This window comes from Elgaria multicarinata, chromosome 10 (genome assembly GCF_023053635.1).
Source record: "Elgaria multicarinata webbii isolate HBS135686 ecotype San Diego chromosome 10, rElgMul1.1.pri, whole genome shotgun sequence".
In the NCBI taxonomy this organism is placed as follows: domain Eukaryota; kingdom Metazoa; phylum Chordata; class Lepidosauria; order Squamata; family Anguidae; genus Elgaria; species Elgaria multicarinata.
In genome coordinates this window covers 19437382-19460126 of record NC_086180.1, presented here as the reverse complement: position 1 = coordinate 19460126, position 22745 = coordinate 19437382, and the positions used below count along the sequence as shown (strand labels likewise).

At 44.6% G+C, this 22745-nt stretch overlaps 1 protein-coding gene across 3 annotated transcripts in view; it reads left to right on the top strand.

Annotated features, from left to right (window-relative positions):
* Positions 1 to 22745, top strand: part of FAM13A (family with sequence similarity 13 member A) — a 164817-nt gene that overhangs the window by 103472 nt on the left and 38600 nt on the right. For all 3 annotated transcript variants that reach the window (XM_063136233.1, XM_063136232.1, XM_063136234.1), the window contains 5 exons: positions 4918 to 4962; positions 5987 to 6166; positions 11585 to 11771; positions 14417 to 14493; positions 16717 to 16759. In XM_063136233.1, coding sequence (XP_062992303.1) covers positions 4918 to 4962; positions 5987 to 6166; positions 11585 to 11771; positions 14417 to 14493; positions 16717 to 16759 — 532 coding nt within the window. The remainder of the gene's footprint in view (positions 1 to 4917; positions 4963 to 5986; positions 6167 to 11584; positions 11772 to 14416; positions 14494 to 16716; positions 16760 to 22745) is intronic.

Here is a 22745-nt window from a genome sequence, read left to right as displayed (position 1 = left end):
AACAGCAGTGATACTGGTCCATGAGTGAGAAAAATGCCCTAATTCCTATCATGCAGGGCCTTTTCTTATGGCAGTATCACATCTGTATTTGAAAATGTGAAGCATATTTCCCTAAGGAGGCACTGACAATGGAGACAGTATCTTTCTTGTCTGCACATCAAGTCTAGACAGAAGGACCCAAAGGAATCATAGAATAGTAGAGTTGGAGGGGGCTTAAAAGGCCATTGAGTCCAACCCCCTGCTGAATGTAGGAATCAACTTTAAAGCATACCTGACAAATGGCGGTCCAGCTGCATCTTGAATGCCTCTAGGGTTGGAGAGCTCACGACCTCCCTAGGGAATTGGTTCCATTGTCATACTGCTCTAACAGTCAGGAAGTTTTTCCTGATGTCCAACCGGAATCTGGCTTCCTGTAACTTGAGCCCATTATTCCATGTCCTGCACTCTGGGATGATCGAGAAGAGATGACTGAGGACCTTTCAAGTCCTTGAAGAGTGCTATCATGTCTCCCCTCAGTCCCCTCAGTCTCAATGCTAAACATGCCCAGTTTTTTCACTCTCTCCTCATAGGGAGACTATGATGGCTATGAGAATCAATAACTCCCTGCTAGTCCCTTAGCACAGATCACTTTGCCTTAGTTACCCTGTAGGGCTCCAATAGCTGCCATTTTGTATTCGGACAGTTCACTAGTACCAAGGTGAGAGGCATGGGCTAACTATATGTTTCAATCAAATACATAGAATTTAGCCCTTGCACCAGGTTTTAGAATGGAAGCCTCTTCAAAAGGGAGGAGTTTAGAGTGGAAAAATGGCAGAGGGAAGGATCGCTTAAGCTAGCCTTCTCTAACCCGCTTGCTGTGAATGATGGGAGTTGTAGTCTCACACATCTGGAGGGCAACTCTTGACTATAGAATGTTGTAGATGACATTTATCTGCTGATAATGTAATGGGAAAATACCTGTCCTAAAAAATCTGGCGGAATACTGAAATGATACGAAATTTTATACCCTGACTAAGGGAGTATTTTGTGTAATAGTTTAAGGGGACCTATTGCTCTTGATTTCTTTAGGATCATTTTTTAATGTCAAAATGATTAATGTCATAGAGATCCTTCTGCTTGTCTCACTGTTCTGCAATTGCTGCTCCCAGTGAAGGTTCTTGCCCCTCCTAGAAGAAGTCTGTGTTTTTAACTGTAGGTGTCGTTGCACACAGTCCCAAGTGATTATTTGATGAAAGGAAGGAGGGAGGGAGGCACATGCGAAAGTCAACAATTACTCTTTCTAGTGGGATTGGTTTTCCCCAATCACAAAAACCGCAGCCTTGCAGACATGGCGCATCAAAATGACTTGGCAGATTGGTCACAGGGCGAAAATATTGTAGGAAAGCACAGTTCATTCTTATCCTCTCTGGTCTTTTTTGAAAAGCATCTGCAGGCATTATCTCTGTGCTGTGAAAAAGCCTCACCTGCTCATTTCAATACATCAAGCTCCTGTCAAAATGCACAAGATCAGGACAAGCCAGTTCTGTTTCCTCATCAGTCGATATAACCTTTTGCAAACACATGCGCCCAATCTCTTTTAGACGTTTATGAATGCTATATTTATCTTTTATGGAAGCTACCTTGGGAAGGGTGTATGCTCTAAAATAAGCATTAATATCATACAGGTGCGTTCATCAGGTTGCTGCTCTCTGTGGAGTGTACACCCTAGACCCTTAACCCATTTTTTGTCCTTCCTTTAACAAGACCTGGCAGTCTTCACTATATAGCATTGAGTCTCAATTCAGCTATGGGCTGTTAGGTTGCTCACCTCTGCGTTAGGTGAAAGTAACCCATCTCTCCGTGTTTAGCCTTTTGCTTATTTCTGAGCTGATCCAACACGTGCTGGGGTGGTGGGTAGGCAGGTCTTGCGTGTCACTACAAAGTACTAACAATGATACAGAAGAGGAAACGTAAAGTAATAACAGTTCCCAGTAGCAATTTCTTGTTCAGCAAGTGTCCATTAGGGTGGTGTACTGAGCCTTGCATTTCATAGCGTCGCTTTCTCTTGGACCCTCCTGTAATGTAACCGTGTCGTGTTGATTTACATACAAGCCGGCCGGCCAGCCAGCTGGGCTAACTAATTCTCTTGCCGATAAGAGGATCAAGCCAAATGAAATGTTTTAAGCTCATAACAACTTGGTCTAATGAATACTGTAGTCAGGGTGAGCTTCAGTAAATTGTCACATGGCCGTCTTATCAGCAAAGCTGAGTCAGCAGGGAGGTTCCACAAGTCTCAAATATAATCTTGCTCTGGGTTAGGATCTGGGGAAGAGCCGTAGATCATGGCACATGTGCTTCTTAGGAAGACAGAGGTTTGGACTGGGAGGATTTATGGGAAGTGGAATTGGGGTATTGTGGTGCTTTGTGAGCCTAGGGTTCAACTTAAGCAGAAGAATAGAAAAGGAATCAAACAGTGGTGTACATCTATTTTAGCACACATAGTGGTGTAAATGCGAATGAGCACATGGTTTCCCCACACACAAGTGATGCCACATAGGAAAAGGCAACTGTGTGGGGAAAATCATGTGCTTGTTTGCATGTACACCACTATGTGTGCTAAATTAGACAAACCGACAGAGACAAATGCTAAACAGCACACAACTGCACAAAGTACAAATAACAACTAGGGCACTAGGGTAAACAGATTAATATCAGATGTTAGCACGAAAAAAAAGTGCAACAGGATTGGGACATGTAACACCAGTTATGTCGGTTCATAACAGAGTGAAAACATTCAGAAACAGTTGCATGTATTTAGTAGTGAAATGCTGAAATGAAAAGAAGCCGGTGCACAGTGAGATAAGGCTTTACAGGACTCCAGATTTTGCACCTGTTTTGCTGCTGCTTCTTGAGAAACTCACTCTAGTTACACCACTAATAAGCTTGTGCCATGAGAGAAAAGGTGAGGTCTTTCTTAAATTGTTCCTCTGCCCCAAAACATCTTTAATTGTCTTCCAAGAACAGATTGGTTCAAATCTTAGGCAAGTTTTCCAGAAAGCTCCAGAGGTGGGGAGGGTTTTTCCCCCCAACAGATTTGCTAAATTAGATGTATACCACTGTGTGTGCACCTTCCACCTCCTGTACTGTCAGAGGATACTCCCCCACAAAAGATGCAAGCCAGCTGTATCTGGTGCCTGCTCTCTGGGTTAGGAATATAAGAACTGCCATGCTGGATCAGACCAAAGATCCACCTGGCCCAACTTTTGTGGCCAGAAAGACACCTCTCGGAAGTTCACAAAGCAGGCATGAAGGATACACCCCTCTTACACTGTCTGTCCCTAGCATCTGGTATACTGCCCCTGTATGTCATTTTTGTCTGTCTCTTCTGCCAAGACTCTTGTTCATGCATTGGTTATTTCTCGGTTGGACTACTGCAACCTTCTTCTCTCTGGCCTTCCTTCTTCTCACATCAGTCCGTTGGTTTCTGTTCACCACTCTGCCGCTCTGACCATGTTACTCCACTTCTGAAATCTCTTCATTGGCTTCCAATTCACTTCAGAATCCAATATAAACTTCTCCTGTTGACCTACAAAGCTTTTCACGGTCTAGCTCCTTCCTATCTCTCCTCTCTCATCTCACACTATTGCCCCGCTCGTGCTCTTCGCTCCTCTAATGCCATGTTTCTCGCCTGCCCAAGGGTCTCTACTTCCCTTGCTCGGCTTCGTCCATTTTCTTCTGCTGCCCCTTACGCCTGGAACGCTCTTCCAGAACATTTGAGAACTACAAGTTCAATCGCAGCTTTTAAAGCTCAGCTAAAAACTTTTCTTTTTCCTAAAGCTTTTAAAACTTGATGTTGTTCTGACTTTATACTGTCAGTTTTACCCTACCCAGTGCCTGTTTACCCTACCCTGTGCTTGTTTGCATTCTCTTCCCCTCCTTATTGTTCTACTATGATTTTATTAGATTGTAAGCCTATGCGGCAGGGTCTTGCTATTTACTGTTTTACTCTATACAGCACCATGTACATTGATGGTGCTATATAAATAATAATAATAATAATAATAATAATAATAATAATAATAATAATGATGATGTATATGAAGGTCCAATAGGTGCATTTATTGTATATGCACTAAGAGTTCTGTGCAAAGCATGAAGGGGTGACATGCCTGTAAATACATTGGGGGGGGGGGTTATGTTTCATCTGAATGAGTTTACTGATGCACCTTTCTGCCTTGCTTTACAGCTGCTTTCCTTGACCTGGCTGGGGCATGCTGGGAGAGGGAGTCCCAACACATGAGTGGGGGGATCCAGGTTGGGGGAAAGCACTTTACAGTATTTACAAGAACATGTGAGAAATGCATCTGCCATGTAAAAAATAGCCAATCCACTTCTTCATGTGCTAATTGTATTTAAAAGTGGATTTTAAAGCTCTGTGTAAAAATGATGAGAGAGGCAGGGACTTTGTTTGTGTCGCTGTGTGTAACCTGTTCTATCCCTTTGCTTTGGGTGCGTTGCAGCAACTTTTCTAGGAATGAGAAGTGACTTGCCACCCCCTAGGACTATGATAATAAAGGGCCGATCCACATGCATGTCCGTATTTCATTTCTTGTTTAATTAAACACCAAACGCGGACTTGCGCTGTGAATCACCATCCCAACCATAACAGCACAAATATGACCCTTCTCAGTGGAGCCGATTCACTCATTCGACTTGCCAAGTGTACGCAAATCCAGTCGTGTGTGCACACCTGGGGGTGAACCCAGCCCAAAATCTAATCTCTATGTGTGTTATTTTTGGGAAACTTATTTCCTACCAGACAATGAAAACTTTTATTCACCAAGCAGAAAAGTCAGCATGCAAGTGAAACACTAGAATTCTCTTATGAAGGTTTTGTTGTTGTTCTTTAGATCTAACTTTTAACTTCTTTTCATGCAGTGCTCATGTGTCGCAAGTCAACAACAACATCCCTTCTACTGGAGAGTAAGTGACAACATTTTGTCTTCTTTTTAGCTGATGATGATGATGATCCTCCTCCTCCTCCTCCTCCTCCTCCTCTTCTTCTTCTTCTTCTTCTTCTTCTTCTTCTTCTTCTTCTTCTTCTTCTTCTTCTTTTTGTTGACTTGGCAAACCTGCATGGACCATATCCTTAATAAAATTCATTGGTGATAGATACTGCTGAAAACAAAGTTATAGTCATATAGATGCAGAGCTTGAGACATTTTGATTAAAACATTTTGTATATTTTCTGTATATTTAAAGGCACCTTGTACAGGGGTAGCTAGACTGTGTGGTCTGCTAATAGAATTCTGGCCAAATTCTGCTGGATTACATAGTACCTGCTTTGCAGGGTCTTTTGCAAAGAACGCTGGACCACATAGAATTCATTATGATTTAATGTACTTAGATCCCACCTTAGAAGATAAAACCAACTTCACAAGGCTCTTCTCAAGTTTAAAAGCAAGGGTGCAAACGTAGGATCACTAAAACAGATTAGATAGGCCTTAAGAGATCCTGGGTGTGCATCCATAAGAACAGCCATGTTGGATCAGACTAAAGGTCCATGTAGTCCTACTTTCTGTTCTCACAGTGGCTAGCCAGTTGCCCACAGGAAACCCACAAGTAGGACATGAGTGCAACAGCACCCTCCCACCCATGTTCCCCAGCAACTGTGCATATAGGCTTACTGCCTCTGATACTGGAGGTAGCACATAGCCATCAGGACTAGTAGCCCTTGATAGCCTTCTCCTCCAGGAATTTATCCAAACCCCTTTTCAAGCCATCCAAATTGGAGGCCATTACTTGCCATGTACGTGGTATTCCCATGACAACATCCACCCAAGTAATGTCTGGAATAGCTTCAGCAAGGTATCATGGGTCTTCAGACTCTGCCCCTGGAAGAATGATAGCATTTTTATTTCAAGTAACATTCTGTTATAGGTTTATATGAATCGACTGTCATTTTTATAGGTTGGGGTTTAAAAAAATATTTATTTTGGCTTGACAGATACTTAGAAAAGACCATCCGGTCAGCTGTCGAGCAACATCTTTTTGACGTTCATGGCTCCAGCGGTCAAAGTTCTGAAGACTCTGAATCCGGAACGTCGTCAACATCTTCCAACGTGTCTGCCCGGCAGCGGAGGCGGCATCATAAAGAACAGGATGAAGCCCGAAGGAACAGAGATATGTACGATGGTGATTTCTCCCTCCTTTTTAGAAATCTGCCAGTGCAATTTTCAGATAGTATGAAATGACAGAATTTCATTCCCTGATGGAATGAAAATTGGTGGATTCCAGAGCAAATGTTTAACTTACTTATTAAGAAAGTAAATAATAGTTGGCTGCCTTTCAGGTGAAGTCCACTATGGTAGGGGACTGTCTACAGTCATTAAGAAAACAAATAAAATGGTAATTATGCCAGTAAAATTAAAAACACACAATTGTTTTAAAACGTGTCACAACTCAGATTAGCGTTCACTATAGAGATAAAGGAGAGTGTGATTCTGTAATCAAGAGAAAGAATATATTTATAAGACGGAACTATTTTAATGGATAATTTAACACTGAAATATTTTATATCCCTCTTTTCCTACTTAAACATAACCTCAAGGCTGCTCACTTCAAAATTATACTTCAAAATTACAATGATGGTTAAAATAGGTTATGAACAAACGATGTATGTGGTGGCAAAGGAGTGGTATTGATTAGAGTTTTCAAAACCAGCAGATAATAGGAGAACAGGATCATAGAATGGTAGAGTCTGAAGGGCCTATAAGGCCATCGAGTCCAACTCCCTACTCAGTGCAGGAATCCATAATAATGCATACTTGACAGATGGCTGTCCAGCTGCCTCTTGAATGCCTCTAGTGTGGGAGAGCCCACGACCTCCCTAGGGAATTGGTTCTATTGTCATACTGCTCTAGCCGTCAGGAAGTTTTTCCTGATGTCCAACCGGAATCTGGCTTCCTGTAACTTGAGCCCATTATTCCATGTTCTACACTCTGGGATGGTTGAGAAGAGAACCTGGCCCTCCTCTGTGTGACAACCTTTCAAATACTTGAAGTGTGCTATCATCTCTCCCTTCAGTCTTCTCTTCTCCAGGCTAAACATGCCCAGTTCTTTCAGTCTCTGCTCATAGGGCTTTATTTCCAGATCCCTGAATCGCCATTAAACGGGTCCTCCCTCAAAGAACTGTGTCTTTACTACACAGTGGAAGGGCAGCAGTGACTGAGCAACACAAGCTCTCCCTGGAGAGCTTTCCTCAAATGTGACATGGCACAAGCCGGCTGGAGACATATGGGAATTGCAGTCTAAGTCACCTGGAGGGTGCTGGGTTGGGGACAGCAGGTCCCCAGATTTCTCCATCTCAATTGGAGGTTGTACTATGTAAACTAGGGGTGCAGAACCTCAGTTCCAGGAGGGCAAATTCAATTTGACCCTCTGGGGTTTCCCAGATGGCTTCACCCCCTTTCTCCTGTCCTTCTCGGGGAGGGGGAATGTAACATTGGAATCCTCAAGTAAACATTCAGTAAAGAACATTTTTCTTTATAGTACAAACAAAATGGGGAAATGGGGGCATTCTGCATCCTCAGGGGTGGCTGAAGGATGCTTTTTACCTCATGCTGCGAGGCATCTCAGGTAAGTAGGTCACCGTCGGGCTGGCGGACGTGTTTCGCAGCATACAGCACTGTGGTGGGGTTACCCCCTCCCCTCTCTGTGCAGTTCTCCCGTTCAAATTGCAGATCTGCCTTTTCATGTGTCTTCTAACTTCAGCTTCTCCAATGAACCCATGAAGCTGACTTGTAGTGATCCAGGCCATTGGTCTGTTTAGCCTGGTGTTGCCTATTCCAGCCTTCCCCGACATGACGCCCCCCAGATGTGTTGGACTACAACTCCCAGCATCTCCCAACCAAGCCCTTGATCCGTTTAGCCTGGTGTTGTCTGCTCCAGCCTTCCCTTACATGGGACCCGTCAGATGTGTTGGACAACAACTCCCAGCATCCCCCAGCCTGGCTGGGGGATGCTGGGAGCTGTTGTACAACACATCTGGAGAGCGCCATGTAGGGGAAAGCTGGTCTAATCTGGTGGTCGCTCTTGGAAGTCTTGGCCATCATTTTTTACATCTCCATGCAGCTGGAAATACTGCATAGTGAACCCCATATCTTCTGCATGAAAAACACATGCTCACTGAGCCATGGCTTGATCGCGTGTTCTGCCTTTTTACTGCATACCCACTGACTGTGAGCTCATCAGTAGCCCTACTTGAGTGCGTCATCTGCAAATCAGTCCATTTCTAACGGGGCATAAACATCCAGAATTGTTGTGCCATCTAGAATTTGCCCCTTATCAACTCTTGCCATTTTGACTACAGACTTTAAGCAGAACCTGTAAAATGGGACCACAAAGAGATGTTTAGACTGAGAAAGGGTGGATGCCATTAATATGCATGGAGCCTTGCTATCAGGGGAGTCCTTGATTCCACATAATGGATCGCATGAAATAAATTTATGAAAAATCATATTACAAAGTAGGTTATCTAAGTCAGATCTCTGATAACACTTTTTTTTGGGGGGAGGGGTCTTCAGCAACAATATATAGACAGATTTTTTAGTTTGCTGCAGTTCTGCTGGTAGTCCGATTTGGATCTTAGAATATCTTTTATAGCTGTTACTGTGAGATCAGCTTTGTATATACGTGGCCTATAAAATCAGAACGTTGAGGGGGAGTTGGATGCTTTTCAAAAGGGCTCCTGTTCTTCTTGACCTGAATATTTTGAGTTCTTTTCTATTTCATTTCTATCCGTGCTAAATTGAAATCTAATGACATCAGATTCTAGTTGACATAGGAAGTTCTGTTCTGCTTGCTCTTTTGAATGTTTCCTTGCCTTACTTTTCAACATTCCAGCTTTCATTCTTTGCCTTTTGCTGCAGGGAGGGCAGAAGTTCAAGTTTTAGACAAGGAAAGAAAAGATACTGGGGTGTTAAAGTTGTCTAGGTTGCTTCAGACTGCTTGGGATGCAGTGGGGGGGAGGTGTTTACGTTACTGAATGCTCCAGCATACAAAATAATAATAATGATCTATTCAGAGAGAAAAATAGCATGTCAGGGCAAAAGAGCAACTAGAACTCTTCCCCCTGATAATGCTACTTTTCTCTGTGCGTGGATTTCTTTATTGCTTGTATAGTGGAGCATTCAATCATATGGCCTTCCCTCTCCGCCACCATCCCCTACATGCACACACTTGCAAGCTGAAGTAGAACAGCCCAAACACTGATTTATTAGCTCAGTGAGAACTAGGGCACAGATGCATGTGCAAGCATGAGATTAAGCCATCCCACTTTCCGCTGATACAGCGAATGACACAGTGTTCTACCACAACCTAATCCAGAGGGTGGCCCTGAATGAGCTGTGCCCTGGAGCATGAAGCTTCCTCAGCATGGGCCTCACAAAGGGACACTTGCCATGTTAGGAAAATCCTAGGAGGAAAGCATTTCATGGTAGGAACTGGAGTGAAACTGGCATGTGTCTTAAATACGCCTGACAGTTTTGGGGCATAGCTTTTTCTCAGAGGCGTCTCATGGTGGGACGGTCTAATTGGCTGCAGCTACCTGCTGCGTGGTCATGCTAAGTTTACGTGCAGCGAAATGAGGTGCCTGAACGACATTCGGACGAAGCATTTTGCACGTTAACCCCATCATCTCTCCGTAGACGTTTGCTAACTTGGGGAGTAGCCCTGAGAAGATGGAGCTGAACAGAGACTGGTCCAATGGCAGTTTGGGGTTTGCAAATTGAAAAAGGCCATGTGACAGGGGATGAGGGTGGCCACCAGGCCCAAGATGTTACAGGGACAGGTGCATTGTGGGTAGAGGCACACGCTCCTTTCTTTCTTGTGCATAAACTCTTCCCTTCCCAGAGCTAGCTATCACGCCAATCATAACGCCGGAAAAGTCAAACCTCAGAAGGTTGCAGACTCAGTTCTAACCATGGTTACAAACCATGGTTAGTTAGTGTTCACTTTGGTGCAGACCTAATGCTGCACCATGGTGAGCTGGTAAGCCCCAAATAGGAAAGGGGGCTGAAGGAAAAGAAAGGCAAGCAGAGCAGGGTGCTTCCAGTCTCCTAACCAGTGAGAAGGTTGCATCTGCTGCATCAGGTCATTCCAAGTTTGGCTCTGTGTAGACATTGGGTCAGGCTGTGAACAGTCACACATGCTAAACCTGGATAGAGGAAGTGGGGGAAAACTGTGGGCAAGAAGGGAAGGGATTGTGCGATCCTGCAGCTCAATCTTTAACCCCTACTATATTTAATGTTGGCACTGGGTCCCTTTCTTCTCACTTTCTTCTACCTTCCCTCCCCAAATTAATTTGTGGCTGAAGCATCATGATTATCCTCATTTCTTGAACCTGCATTAAGAAAGTTGAGCAGAAACATCTCCCAGAATGCCTTGTTCCAAGTTTGCTTTCAATGTACTGAAAACTAATACACTTTTAATTGCTAACATGCACGAAACATTTTGTCCCACCAAGAACTAATTCAGAGGCATAACATGAGAAATGATCTACAGTTTACCTGCCCTGGAGTGGGGGATAATTTTAAGCAATTAATAACCAAGAGGATTTGTGGCTAAGATTTTAATGAATATTGTAATTTAATCAACCCCGTGTATATATGGCATCTGATTTCATAATAGATTGTGTTTTAAAGTAATAATCCATACAAATTAGAAACAGGCTTCTGAGGGAAAATCCAATAAAGGAAATTCTTTATTTCTGCTGTGCAGGTGACAGAAGAAATAATACAAATCTGAGTACTTGGTATACACATGTTTGAATAAAGCCAAGTTTTTTTGTGTGTGTTTTAAAAAAGATGGGAGTTAAGATTTTTACTTTTCAGCCATCTTAAGGGAATTAAGCTAGTTAAAGGATTAATTAAGTTAAAGGAAGCCAGATTCCAGCTGGACATCAGGAAAAACTTCCTGACTGTTAGAGCAGTGCGACAATGGAATCAGTTACCTAGGGAGGTTGTGGGCTCTCCCACACTAGAGGCATTCAAGAGGCAGCTGGACAACCATCTGTCAGGGATGCTTTAGGGTGGATTCCTGCATTGAGCAGGGGGTTGGACTCGATGGCCTTGCAGGCCCCTTCCAACGCTGCTATTCTATGATTCTAGTCCAACATACATTGTGTTAGTTTGAAATGGATTTAATTTCTGTTGCTAATTTTATGGCAGGCTTGTGTGCCCTTCTCCTTTATGCAAGTTCTACCCCCAGGGAAATTTAATCTCATCCTGCCATCTGCATGATGATGATGATGATGATGATCAGATATAAATATTTTCATTTATACCACACCTTTCTTCTGTGGAAGTCATGGCAGTCTCCCATCCAGGCAGTGACAACTTCAGTTAGGTTGTTGCTCTGTGTGTCACTATACTACACTGAAGCTTCTTAGAGATAAATGCCAGTGGTTAGACTTGGTACAGCTATTAACTGAAATGTAAAGATCCCCCCACCCTCCGAACTGTGCAAGGTCAGGGCAACTCCTTGGTTTGCTTTCACAAACTTGCTGAAACAACCAGCTGTAACCCTGCAACTTCTTTTCATGTAGGGAGGTCATCAATAAAGAGAATATTCCTTCTGGCTTCAACAGCATTGAAGACTGTATGCTGACTGCTCAAGAGGTGGAAAAACTACAAGAGAACAGCTCTGGGTATATTGGAGAAAGGAGTAAGCCAAAGCGGCAGAAATCCAGCACCAAACTTTCTGAGCTGAATGAGAACCAGGACAGTCCTCTGGTAAGCAAGCCTGTGAATGCCCCTTCTTCAGGCGTCATATAGAGATTTAAGGGATGATCCACTTAGACACCTTGCTCGCAGTGCTGTTCATTCTTTGTGTGCCCATGCTAGCTGCTGGCGTTGAATGGCTCATGTGAGCCTTAAGCTACGAGCAGATGACTGCAAGGTCTCCTTGGTGGGTTGGGTGGATCATTAAGAGTAGCCCCACGGGTTGAACCTTGCCTGCGGCAGCTGACCCTCACTTAACAGGTGCGGAACCCCTGCCCACCATGCTGTCCAAAGACCAAATCTTTGCCATTGAAAGTCAGGACAGATGACATAAGCCACCTCTTGCTACAGTTTCAAAGCCAGGTGCACCGTGCAGCATGCATGCACTGCATGGAGAGTGCAGTTTTGGCTCGGTTGCATGTACAGCCAACATAGCTCTGCACTGCACTTTGCAACCTGGAAATGCAGCACTATGTCGGACATACTGCACAGATGCAGTTTGTCCCTCTTTTGCTTGGGAGTTTGGTCCAGGCAAAGCAAATTTCGTAGCTTCTTGTGTTCTGCTTGGTCAAGGGATAGATTAAACTGGTTTTTGTCCCCTTCTTTTTAAATGGTTGAGAACTTTGTATTGTCACTGGGCCCTGCCATATGTTGGAGTGGCAGATAATAGGCAAAGGAAGAGGAAAATAGGAGCATAGGAGAAAAGAAACCACTTCTCCAGTGGCTTGGGCACGTGACCAAGGACTGGCTGACCAGGCCCTGAATTCTCTTTGAAAACCATACTTTTGCACACATAATTTTTCCTTGCATGTGACTGAGCCCATGTTTTTACTGCTCCAGACAGCATGATTGTGAGTCCCTTGAGTGGGAAGTGTGATAAATATAGTATCTGACACATTTGATTTGATAATCATATTGATTTCCTCGGCATATGTTGGCAAATAGCAGGCATGGGAAAAGAAACTGGGGATGTGACCGGAAGGCCGGGTTATTAAGCGTTCCACAGTTTGTCACTTCTTCACCACGGCTTGCTGGAAAATCCCTCTTTGTTCTTCACAGCAGAAGACGACTGTCTGTAGCAACGAAGTGTGAACGTTGCCGAGGCAAGACCAGTTTCTTCCTTTGGCAGATTTGGGCATCGGTTATGCCACTTGTAGTATGGCAGCCTTTCCATCATTGATGCTCTCCAGATGTTTGACACTGCAGCTCCAGCTTTCCTAACCGTTGATCATGCTGTCTGGGAGAGATGAAGTTCAAAACATCTGGAGGGCACTAGGTTGAGGAGGACTTTCCTATGGAAACAAGTTCTGGAGTCCATGGAGAGAGAGAGAGAGAGATCATAGAATGTGGCATTAACATCTGGCCGAGAGTTCCTTCCACTTGTTTTTAGTTTGCTTCCAAAGCTCACCTCACTATTACCATTGGGGCATAAGTTTGCAAAGGGTGTGGGGTTTTTTGCTCTGTCACTATTCAGACCTTGAAACCCTTACTTCCTAAGCTTAATATATGCGCAGATTCCAACTGCTTCACTTATGCCTGTAGAAAAATGAACAAATGTTAGTCTAGGGCTGCTAACCCAGAACTTAAGGGGTGATGCAGCTAGTGAACATTTCAGGCATAGCTAATGGACAGTTCAAGGCAGCGACCTGATGCAAAGGCCCAGAAAGATACAAGGGGCTTCAAGGAAGAATGAAGAGGAGGATGCAATAGTACAGCCTTCCCCAGACAGCCTGAAACTCTCCAGGGTTTCAAGCAGGAATTTTTCCAGCTCTTCCTGGAGTTGCCGGGTTTTGAATCTTGGGTCTTCTGCATGCAAGGAGGGCACCAGGTTGGAGGAGGCTGCAAGAGCGGATTAATATCTGTGAACCAAGCTAGGGGGTTTGTGAGAGGGCCTGAGGAAGTCATGGGCCCCTTCCACACGTCGTACTGAAGGCGTATGCATGCACCCCCAGTACGACCCCAAAACGATGGTGTAGACGGCAGCTGAAGAGACGGAGGAGGCGGCTGGGGAACCGGACGCGTTCTTGCCGCCGCCTCCCCGCCAGCCTCCTGCTGCCGGGGTAAGAGCGACCCGGGTCTGAGAGCTTGGCTTCCGCTTCCGCCAAGCTCTCCAACCCGAGTGGCTCTTTCGCCGGCAGCAGGAGGCCGCCGGGGAGTTGGGCTCGGCGGCAAGGACTCACCAGTGAAGCCGCCGAGCCCTGGGAACTTTTCGCCGCCGCCGCCTCTTCCTCTGTCTCTTCTGAACAGGTGTCTACACTAGGAGTTTCGGGGCGCCCTGAAGCGCCTTCAGGGCGCCCCGCCGACTGTGTGTAGACAGGCCCATGGGGTAATCAACTGGTTTCCAAGAGGCTGAGGAAGAATCGTGATCGGGGCGGGGGTGCAGGGGCAAGTGTGTGTTGAGGTGAAGCTCACAGAGGATTGGATTTTGGGAAAGGAGTGGCCCTGCATGTCAGGAGCGTGGCCTTATGTTCATACAAAGTTATTTCGATCTGATTTCACCTTTCGCCATTGCCACAACCCAAGTTCTCTGCAAGATACAGGTCTTCCGTCTTGGCCTTTCACATGAGAGATCAACGCAGATCATGTTTTCATGATTGCAAGCACCAATTTTTAAGATGATTTCATAGCAATTGTCTTCGTATTTGTTGTTTTGACAGACAATGGAAACATTTGGTTCCTTGAGACCTGTGGACAGAACAGGACCAGACGACATGGAGGTGCTTTCTGAAGACAGGTGACTTGCTTAGAAATCACTCGTGCCCGAGATGTCAGTTACTCTTGAGACCAAAGAATGAAATGAAAACTACATTGCTAACTTTTAAAGCCAGTTTCCTTAGCTTCAAACTGACTTGCTTCAGATTGCATTTGCTTGCACGCATCTCCCCTTGAGAGCCCTAGATTTAAGGTTCTCTTGGACTTCGGGGCTTTTAAATTAGGTGAAGGACTTTGCAATATGGAAGACTTTGAATATGCCTTTGTTAATCAGTAGTAAATTGCTGGTTGATGGCTCACATTTTCTTTCTTTCTTTCGTTCGTTCGTTCGTTCGTTCGTTTGTTTGTTTAAAGCATTATTACACCGCTCTTTAGCCAAAAAGGTTCCAAAAGCAGCTTACAAATCTCCGCAGTCCCTATCCTCAGGCTTTCATTATAAAAGGGATAGGGAGAGAAGTAGAGAAAAGCACGCTGATGCCCCTGTTCTCAAAGTTACCGTTCTTATTAAAAATAAATAAATAAATAACGACCAGCTGGGATGGAAACAGTTTAGGTAGCCTGATGGAATGACTACTGCTAGGTAATAGCTTAGGGAGGGCGAAAGACAGCTTCTCTCCCAGCAAGGCCGATGGAATGGCCCTGATTCCCTCCCTCTGCTTTTGTAGTCTGATGGAATGGCTACCATTAGCGATGGCTGGAAGAGCCAAAGACAGCTGGTCTCTCAACTCAGCCGAGGGAATGGACCTGCTTCCTTTCTCTCCCTCTGCTCTTCCTCCTAATGGGATATTTTCCATATGGGTCTCGCTCAAAAGTTGAGAAGAAGATTCATAGAGGTCAATATAGTTGAACTGTAATGATGACATTTAACATGAAGTTTTAACATATCAGTAGTATTAACTTTTATACATTTATGGACCTTTTAATGTAAATTCTTGGTGTCTTTTATTTTAATTCTTATTTGTGGGCACCTTCTAATGAAAACCTTTTTAGTATCTTTTTGTATTTTACTTCTTTGCATTGTAGAGTTTTTGTGTGCTTACCTGTATTGCATCTGTAAAGTTGATATGACCATGATGGTTGAAACAACAAATAAATGAACACTTACTATACTGCCATATGGATCTCCAAAGAGGAGATTAAAACGTGTAGGGCTCCAAGGATTTATGTATTGCGGAGTGCAATGTAATGCAGTATCTATCTTAGGAACATAGGAAGCCGCCTTATACTGAGCTGGACAATTGGTCATAGAATCGTAGAATCATAGAATAGCAGAGTTGGAAGGGGCCTACAAAGCCATATAGTCCAACCCCCTGCTCAATGCAGGAATCTCCCTCAAAGCATACCTGACAGATGGCTGTCCAGCTGCCTCTTGAATGCCCCTAGTGTGGGAGAGCCCACAACCTCCCTAGGTAACTGATTCCACCGTCACACTGCTCTAACAGTCAGGAAGTTTTTCCTGATGTCCAGCCGGAATCTGGCTTCCTTTAACTTGAGCCCGTTATTCCGTGTCCTGCACTCTGGGAGGATCGAGAAGAGATCCTGGCCCTCCTCTGTGTGACAACCTTTTAAGTATTTGAAGACTGCTATCATGTCTCCCCTCAATCTTCTCTTCTCCAGGCTAAACATGCCCAGTTCTTTCAGTCCCTCTTCATAAGGCTTTGTTTCTAGACCCCTGATCATCCTGGTTGCCCTCCTCTGAATGTAGAATAGAAACCAAATGCACAGTTACAAGATGGGGGACACTTGGCTCAGCAATACTACAAATGAGAAAGTTCTTGGAATTGTTGTAGATTGCAAGCTGAATATGAGCCAACAGTGTGATATAGTTGCAAGAAAGGCCAATGCTATTTTGGGCTGCATTAATAGAAGTATAGCTTCCAAATCACGTGAGGTACTGGTTCTTCTCTATTCGGCCCTGGTTAGGCTGGTCCATCTAGCCCAGTACTGTTGACACTGACTGGCAGCAGTTCTCCAGGGTTTCAGGCAGGAGTGTTTCCATCCCTTCCTGGAGATGCTGGGGGTTGAACCCAGGGCCTTCTGCATGCAAAGAAGGGACTCTGCCAATGAGTTATAGCCGCTTTCTGTGTTTAGTTATTTAAATCTTGGCCATTAAGGATATTATTTTTGGATATCTTTTTAAAAATGTAACCTAACCAGTAGTTGTCATTGCATAAGACAATGACCATGTTTGTTTGTTTTTCTTGTATGGTATGCTTTTAACCAAACCTTTTCTTCCTCTTTGTAGCAAAGAGAACGAAGGTGACAGCGATTTGTTAAGGCATTCTCAGGTTAGTATCAATTTATTTATTTTTATTTGAGCCCTCAGACGAAAAACAAGACCAAAAAATGAAGCAGTTCTGTCATATAATTAGAAGATTATGTTTCCATTTTGTGGAATACCCTTCCCAGAGAAATTTGTGGCACAACTTTATTGTCTTTTAAAATGGTTTTATTCTCTTGAGCTTTAGATTAATGATACGTTTCTGCTAGGCTTTGCTTTCCTCTTTTTTGTTCTATTTTAAAGTGATTTGTAAGATTTTGAGTTACTGCTTTTGATTTTTTTAAAAAATGTGGATTTGTAATAAGCTGCCTTGAAGACTATCCTATATAAAACAGAAAAATAACCTCTGACCTGAGCTTGAAATAGGCCCTTATGAATGAGTTGAATGGCTAGATGGTTGCACTTGGACACTGAGAAACACCATACTGCCAAAGACCCAAAGTTCTCTGGGCAATTTACAGAGATTAAAAACCTTAAAAATAGAATATTGTACATAATTTAATAACAGTTTATGTATGAATGTATAAACAGACAGCACACAACACACATACACATATCAAAACAATTTTAACAATCAACAATAAGAAATCCCAAGACCTGATTAAAAAAAAAACCTTATCGTGTTGCCAAATGTCTGAGAATAGAGGAAGGTCTTAAGGAAGATGGACCTTGCTGGGGAGTTTGTTCCATAATCGAGGGACTGCCAGTGAAAAGGCATATTGTATGGGAAGTTCTCTCTTTCTATCACCCCCTTCCTTCCGTCCTCCCTTCCTTCCTCCGTCCCTCCCTCCCTCCCTCTCTCTCTCTCTTTCTCTCTCTCTTTCTCTCTCTCTTTCTCTCTCCCTCCCTCTCTCTCTCTCTCTCTCTTTCTCTCTCCCTTCCTTCCTCCCTCCCTCCCTCCCTCCCTCTCTTTCTCTCTCCCTTCCTTCCTCCCTCCCTCCCTCCCTCTCTCTCTCTCTTTCTCTCTCCCTTCTTTTCTTCCTCCTTTCCTTTCTTTCTCTCTCTCTCTCTCTCCCACCCCTCTTCTCCCTGGTCTGAACTGATCACTTGCAGAGGGCTTTTTGGGTTAGGATGAGGACTGCAGGTTTAGCATCCCTCAGCCACTAGACTTGTAAGGTTAGCAGCAGGGCTGGACGTCAAGAGTAGGCATGATTAGGCACCTGCCATGGGCCCACATCCCAGCAGGGGCCCACTGGTTGTTCCCCCTAGACTTAGTCCTCCTCTTTGCCATTGCAACCTGCTTGGTCACCTGCCTCTGGCTCTCACACAGACAACAGCGGTAGTGACAAGGAGGAGCAGTAAATGCCATGGCCTACTTTGCTCACTGGCTCTCTGCTGGCCAAGCAAGCAAGCAAACTGCACCAGTCATCAGAAAGAAGATGAGGAGCAATAGCAGCTGGTGACAATGGCAGTGAGGAAGGGGGCCCATTGAGAACGCTTTTTCCAAGGGCCTTGAGACACTTGGGCCAGCGCTGGTTAGAGCCAGTGTGGTGTAGTGGCTAAGGTGTTGGACTGGGAGTCGGGAGATCCAGGTTCTAGTCCCCGCTCGGCCATGGAAACCCACTGGATGACTTTGGGCCAATCACACACACTCAGCCCAACCTACCTCACAGGGTTGTTGTTATGAGGATAACATGGAGAGGAGGAGGATTATGTACGCCACCTTGGATTCCTTGGAGGAAAAAAGTCGGGATATAAATGTAATAAATAAATAAATTGTTATTGGAATTCATGTGGCGGCCAGTCAGGAGGGCACCGTGTGATTCATTATTGGCTCACTGCAGTGTGTGAGTAATTAGTGTGCCGTGTTTTGTTTTTGTGAAATGGCTGTTTTCTTCATTTCTATATGTTTTTCCCTGCTCCTGGTGGATGTTTTCTTTCCTCCTTTAATACTTTCTTCTGCGAATTGAGATTTGTTCCTTCGCGTTGGGGTTTAGGGATTAGGAGCGGGCAGCCCTGCGTTTAGAATGGGAACTCTCTGTTCCCTGTCAGTTCCGTTTTCCATTCTTTTTGTGATTGCTCCTTTCTTACGGCCTTTATAGAAGCTGCCTTTAACATATTGCTCCAGAGAAAGCAAAGGGACTCGGCTGGGTTCTGTGTGAATAGAGACAGGTGTACGTTAAGATTTCATTCTTCTCCAAAGAAAATTGCCTATTTGGTCTAGTGTAGAGAGGAAAATAAGTATGACTGGGTGCATTTGGTGCTGGAAAGAACAATTCAACATTCACTGTCAAGATAATCCAAATTCTGACTAAATTATACATATTTGTGTAAATTATGCAAATTTGCATAAAACTGTCTTATTTTTCATTGCTTATTCTGCTTCCACAAGCCCTGAGGGAGAGAGAAGGAGGCATGCAGGGTGTTGTAGCACCGCCCTCTATCCACAACTCCTCTGGATTTGGCAGTTTGGCCAAGCTTCCCCACACACTTTCAAACATGCCTTTGCACACTGTGGACTAGAAACATGCTCCTTTAAAAAAAATGAAGATATCCCCAGGAAGCTGAATTCTGTGGCTGTTTGTAAACCAGGCTGCTAGCCTTTCCTCATGGAGAAGGTGCTCCAATCCCCTGATCACTTTGGCTGCATTTTTCCCCTCCCTTCCCAGCTCTATAATATTATTTTTGAAATAGGTGGCTAGACCTATACACATAATTCCAAATAACTGCCACAACACTGGCAGTTGTATTTTCAATCCATTTCCTAATCCAAAGAATGTGAAAACCTGAGATTCAATGGCCGGTAAAGTCGGCAGAGCCTGGATCAGCACGTTTAAACAAAAATAAGGTGTGTAGAGGCTTTGAAGGCCCACCTGTAACCACCAGCAGCAGCCTTGCCACCCAAGATCTAACTCTGGGAATTTCCAAGTTCTGGCTATCATCTGAAGGAAGGACAGACAGAGAAAAGGCAAGGAAGCCTTCTCTTGTTTTTTAGCTCTGAATAACATCGTTTGTTATAAAAGGTCTGTTCCTAAGCCCCCCTAAGCAACAGGGCTTAGAAAGGCTATGGAATGCAAAACTACCCTGAAAGAATGTAACATTTTCTTGACCCTGTAATACCCAGATAATGAGATCTGAAGGTAAATTCTATTCCTGTGATGAAAATACCTACTGAATTTTAAATTCACTATAACCCCATTTTTAAAACTATATGGTTTACTCTCCCTCCTTCTCTCTTTCTCTCTCTCTCTCTGCTTTTGAGAGCTCAATGTCCAAGTCTGTCAATCCAGTATGTAACAATGGTTGGTATCCTATTGTACCTGTCCACTCAGCGCTTGCACCACTGGGCTTTTGCCGTAGAACACAGCAAAGGTAGAGCAGCCCCATTGGATAATAGCCAAAATGGATATTAAAATATATGATACAGGGTACAAAGAAATTCTCCCTCCCTCCCTCCATCATCCATAACATTAGAACTTGTAGCATTGCGGGGGAGGGGTGCATCTGGCTAGCTGTTGCTGTCAATAGGATACTGGACTAGTTGGACCGTTGTTCTGATCTACCATGGTGGTTCTTACATTGGTTTTTCTTCTGGGGGCCCTTTCTGCTCACACCCATTCTGTCTGTCCCTTACTGGAAAATTCCTAATAGTTTGAAAGTTGACTCTTGGAAGCACAATATGTAATGTAGAATCATAGAATAGTAGAGTTGGAAGGGGCCTATGAGGCCATCAAGTCCAACCCCCTACTCAACGCAGGAATCTCCCTCAAAGCATACCTGACAGATGGCTGTCCAGCTGCCTCTTGAAGGCCTCTAGTGTGGGAGAGCTGACCACCTCCCTAGGTCATTGGTTCCATTGTCGTACTGCTCTAACAGTCAGGAAGTTTTTCCTGATGTCCAGCCGGAATCTGGCTTCCTGTAACTTGAGCCCATTATTCCGTGTCCTGCACTCTGGGATGATCGAGAAGAAATCCTGGCCCTCCTCTGTGTGACAACCTTTTAAGTATTTGAAGCGTGCTATCATGTCTCCCCTCAATCTTCTCTTCTCCAAGTTAAACATGCCCAGTTCTTTCAGTTTCTCCTCATAGGGCTCTCCTCATGTAGCAGGCAGCTGCCTTAGGCAGCTGGCTTGCAGTTTCACAAAAAAGCAACAACTTCTTAGTTGGTCATTTATTATTGTTCTACATAGGCACTTGTGGTATTTTTTTCCCTTGGGGTCCAAACTAACTTGACCGGCCTAGGGTATTATGAAGTTTGACTTGTGGAAGTGGTGGAGGCCAGGCTCATTTGCAACCCCACCTCAAGCAGAGAAGGTTTTGGGCTGGCCCTACTTCATTCTTCAGAACTGTTAGAACTTCTTGCTTGAACAGAGATCCAAATGTGTTTCTGAAAGAATTACCCTTACCCAATTTTGGATGGGATCGTCTCGAAACAACTTGTTTCTATTCCTTTAAAGCCCACTTTTCAGATGAACATTTTCAAGGCAGCATACAAAACTTTAAAAAAAAATAGTAATGAAAAGCGAAGAACCAAACAAGAAACATAACGTTGAAGAAAAACAACAATAAGCAAAATAAACGGATAAAAAGAGTAGCTTGGATCCAAATATCTGTTAACTTAAGGGTGTTCATGCCTTCCTTGCCCTGCAGTCTCCTATGCCCCCCCTTCAAAGCCTCTCCAGTGGGCTCATGGCTCCCCTGAACAATGTGAGATGAGGGACGCAGGGGCTTTGGGGAGGGGGGAGGGAAAACTGCCGGACCACCACACCAAGGAGACGCACCCTTTGCTGCTGTGGAGGATGGTGGCTCTGATGTCAGTCAGGCAGTGAATCTTCTCTGGGTTTCAGTCAGAACCAGTTAGAACTCTAAAGGAGCTATCCAAGTCTCCACTGCTTTGCTAATAGTTTATGTTCCCCAACACATATCTGCCTTGGTGGGTTCATTGATCTGCCAAGTAGTTCTGTGGATCTAATGGGTAGAAAGACCCAGCAGTCAGCAGTTAGGTACTAGTAGCCTACTTTGGAGCTGAAGACATTTGAGTTCTGCCAGTGCCAATTTGTGCCCGGGTTGCACCTCATCCCACCCTAACCTATAACCCCATTTGTTGTGTTGTTGTTATTGTCGTCGTCATCATCATCTGTATAGTACCCCAGGCAGTTTACAACAATATCCTGCCTCCCTTTTTCAGTGGATCTCAAGGGAAGGAGATGTCGCTGGCGCCTGACTGAATCTGGGTGCCCGACAGACTTCCCTGTGTCCACCCCCCACCCCAGACCCAGTGGGACACCAGGGCGCTTTCGCAGATCTGCACTCTGAGCACCTGTGAGGCCCGATGAGCGCTCGCCAGTCGTCCCCCGTCATTCAGAGCCTACATTGTGCACTATTTTCAGAGTATTCACTCTTTTACTCTTGCGTAAAGAGAGCTTTCTTGGAAATGTGCACTTTCTGGAGTGAGGGCAGACGGCTGTTGAGCGCTTGTTAGGCCTTGCTGAGAAAAAGATACTTGTGAGACCCGATCAGCAGGGGCGGGTGGCAGCGGCAGCGGGACAAGCATCCACTAAATTGGACGTGGATGAGTTTGCCCATCCCTAAAGGTTCCTAGGTGGTCTCCCATCCAGGTACCAACCAGACCCAGACCATCAGCAACATGGCTGCTTAACGTAATTTAAGGCCATGCCCTGGGTCTGCATCATGCTACCCTTAGTTGCTTGGATAAGTCCTAGCAGCTTGAAGCTGGCCTGTTTGCTTGCGCTCTCCCCCTGTTTCAGCCGCCCCATCCTGGTGCCCTCCAGATGAACTGAACTGCAGCTCCCATCATTCCCAGCAATGCTACAGTCCCAACACATTTGGAAGATGCCAGGTTTGGGGTGCTGCCACATTTTCTGCCAAGGCTAGATCATCATTTACCATCCGTCGAGACACCCTTGGCTTTCCTGGCAGCCTTCCCTGGCCTGTTCCCGCATAGCTATTCACACATGGGCAAAGGGTGATGCCGCAAATAAATATATGACAGTGCTTGGATATCAGTGGCATCAGAAGCAAAGAATAAAAATA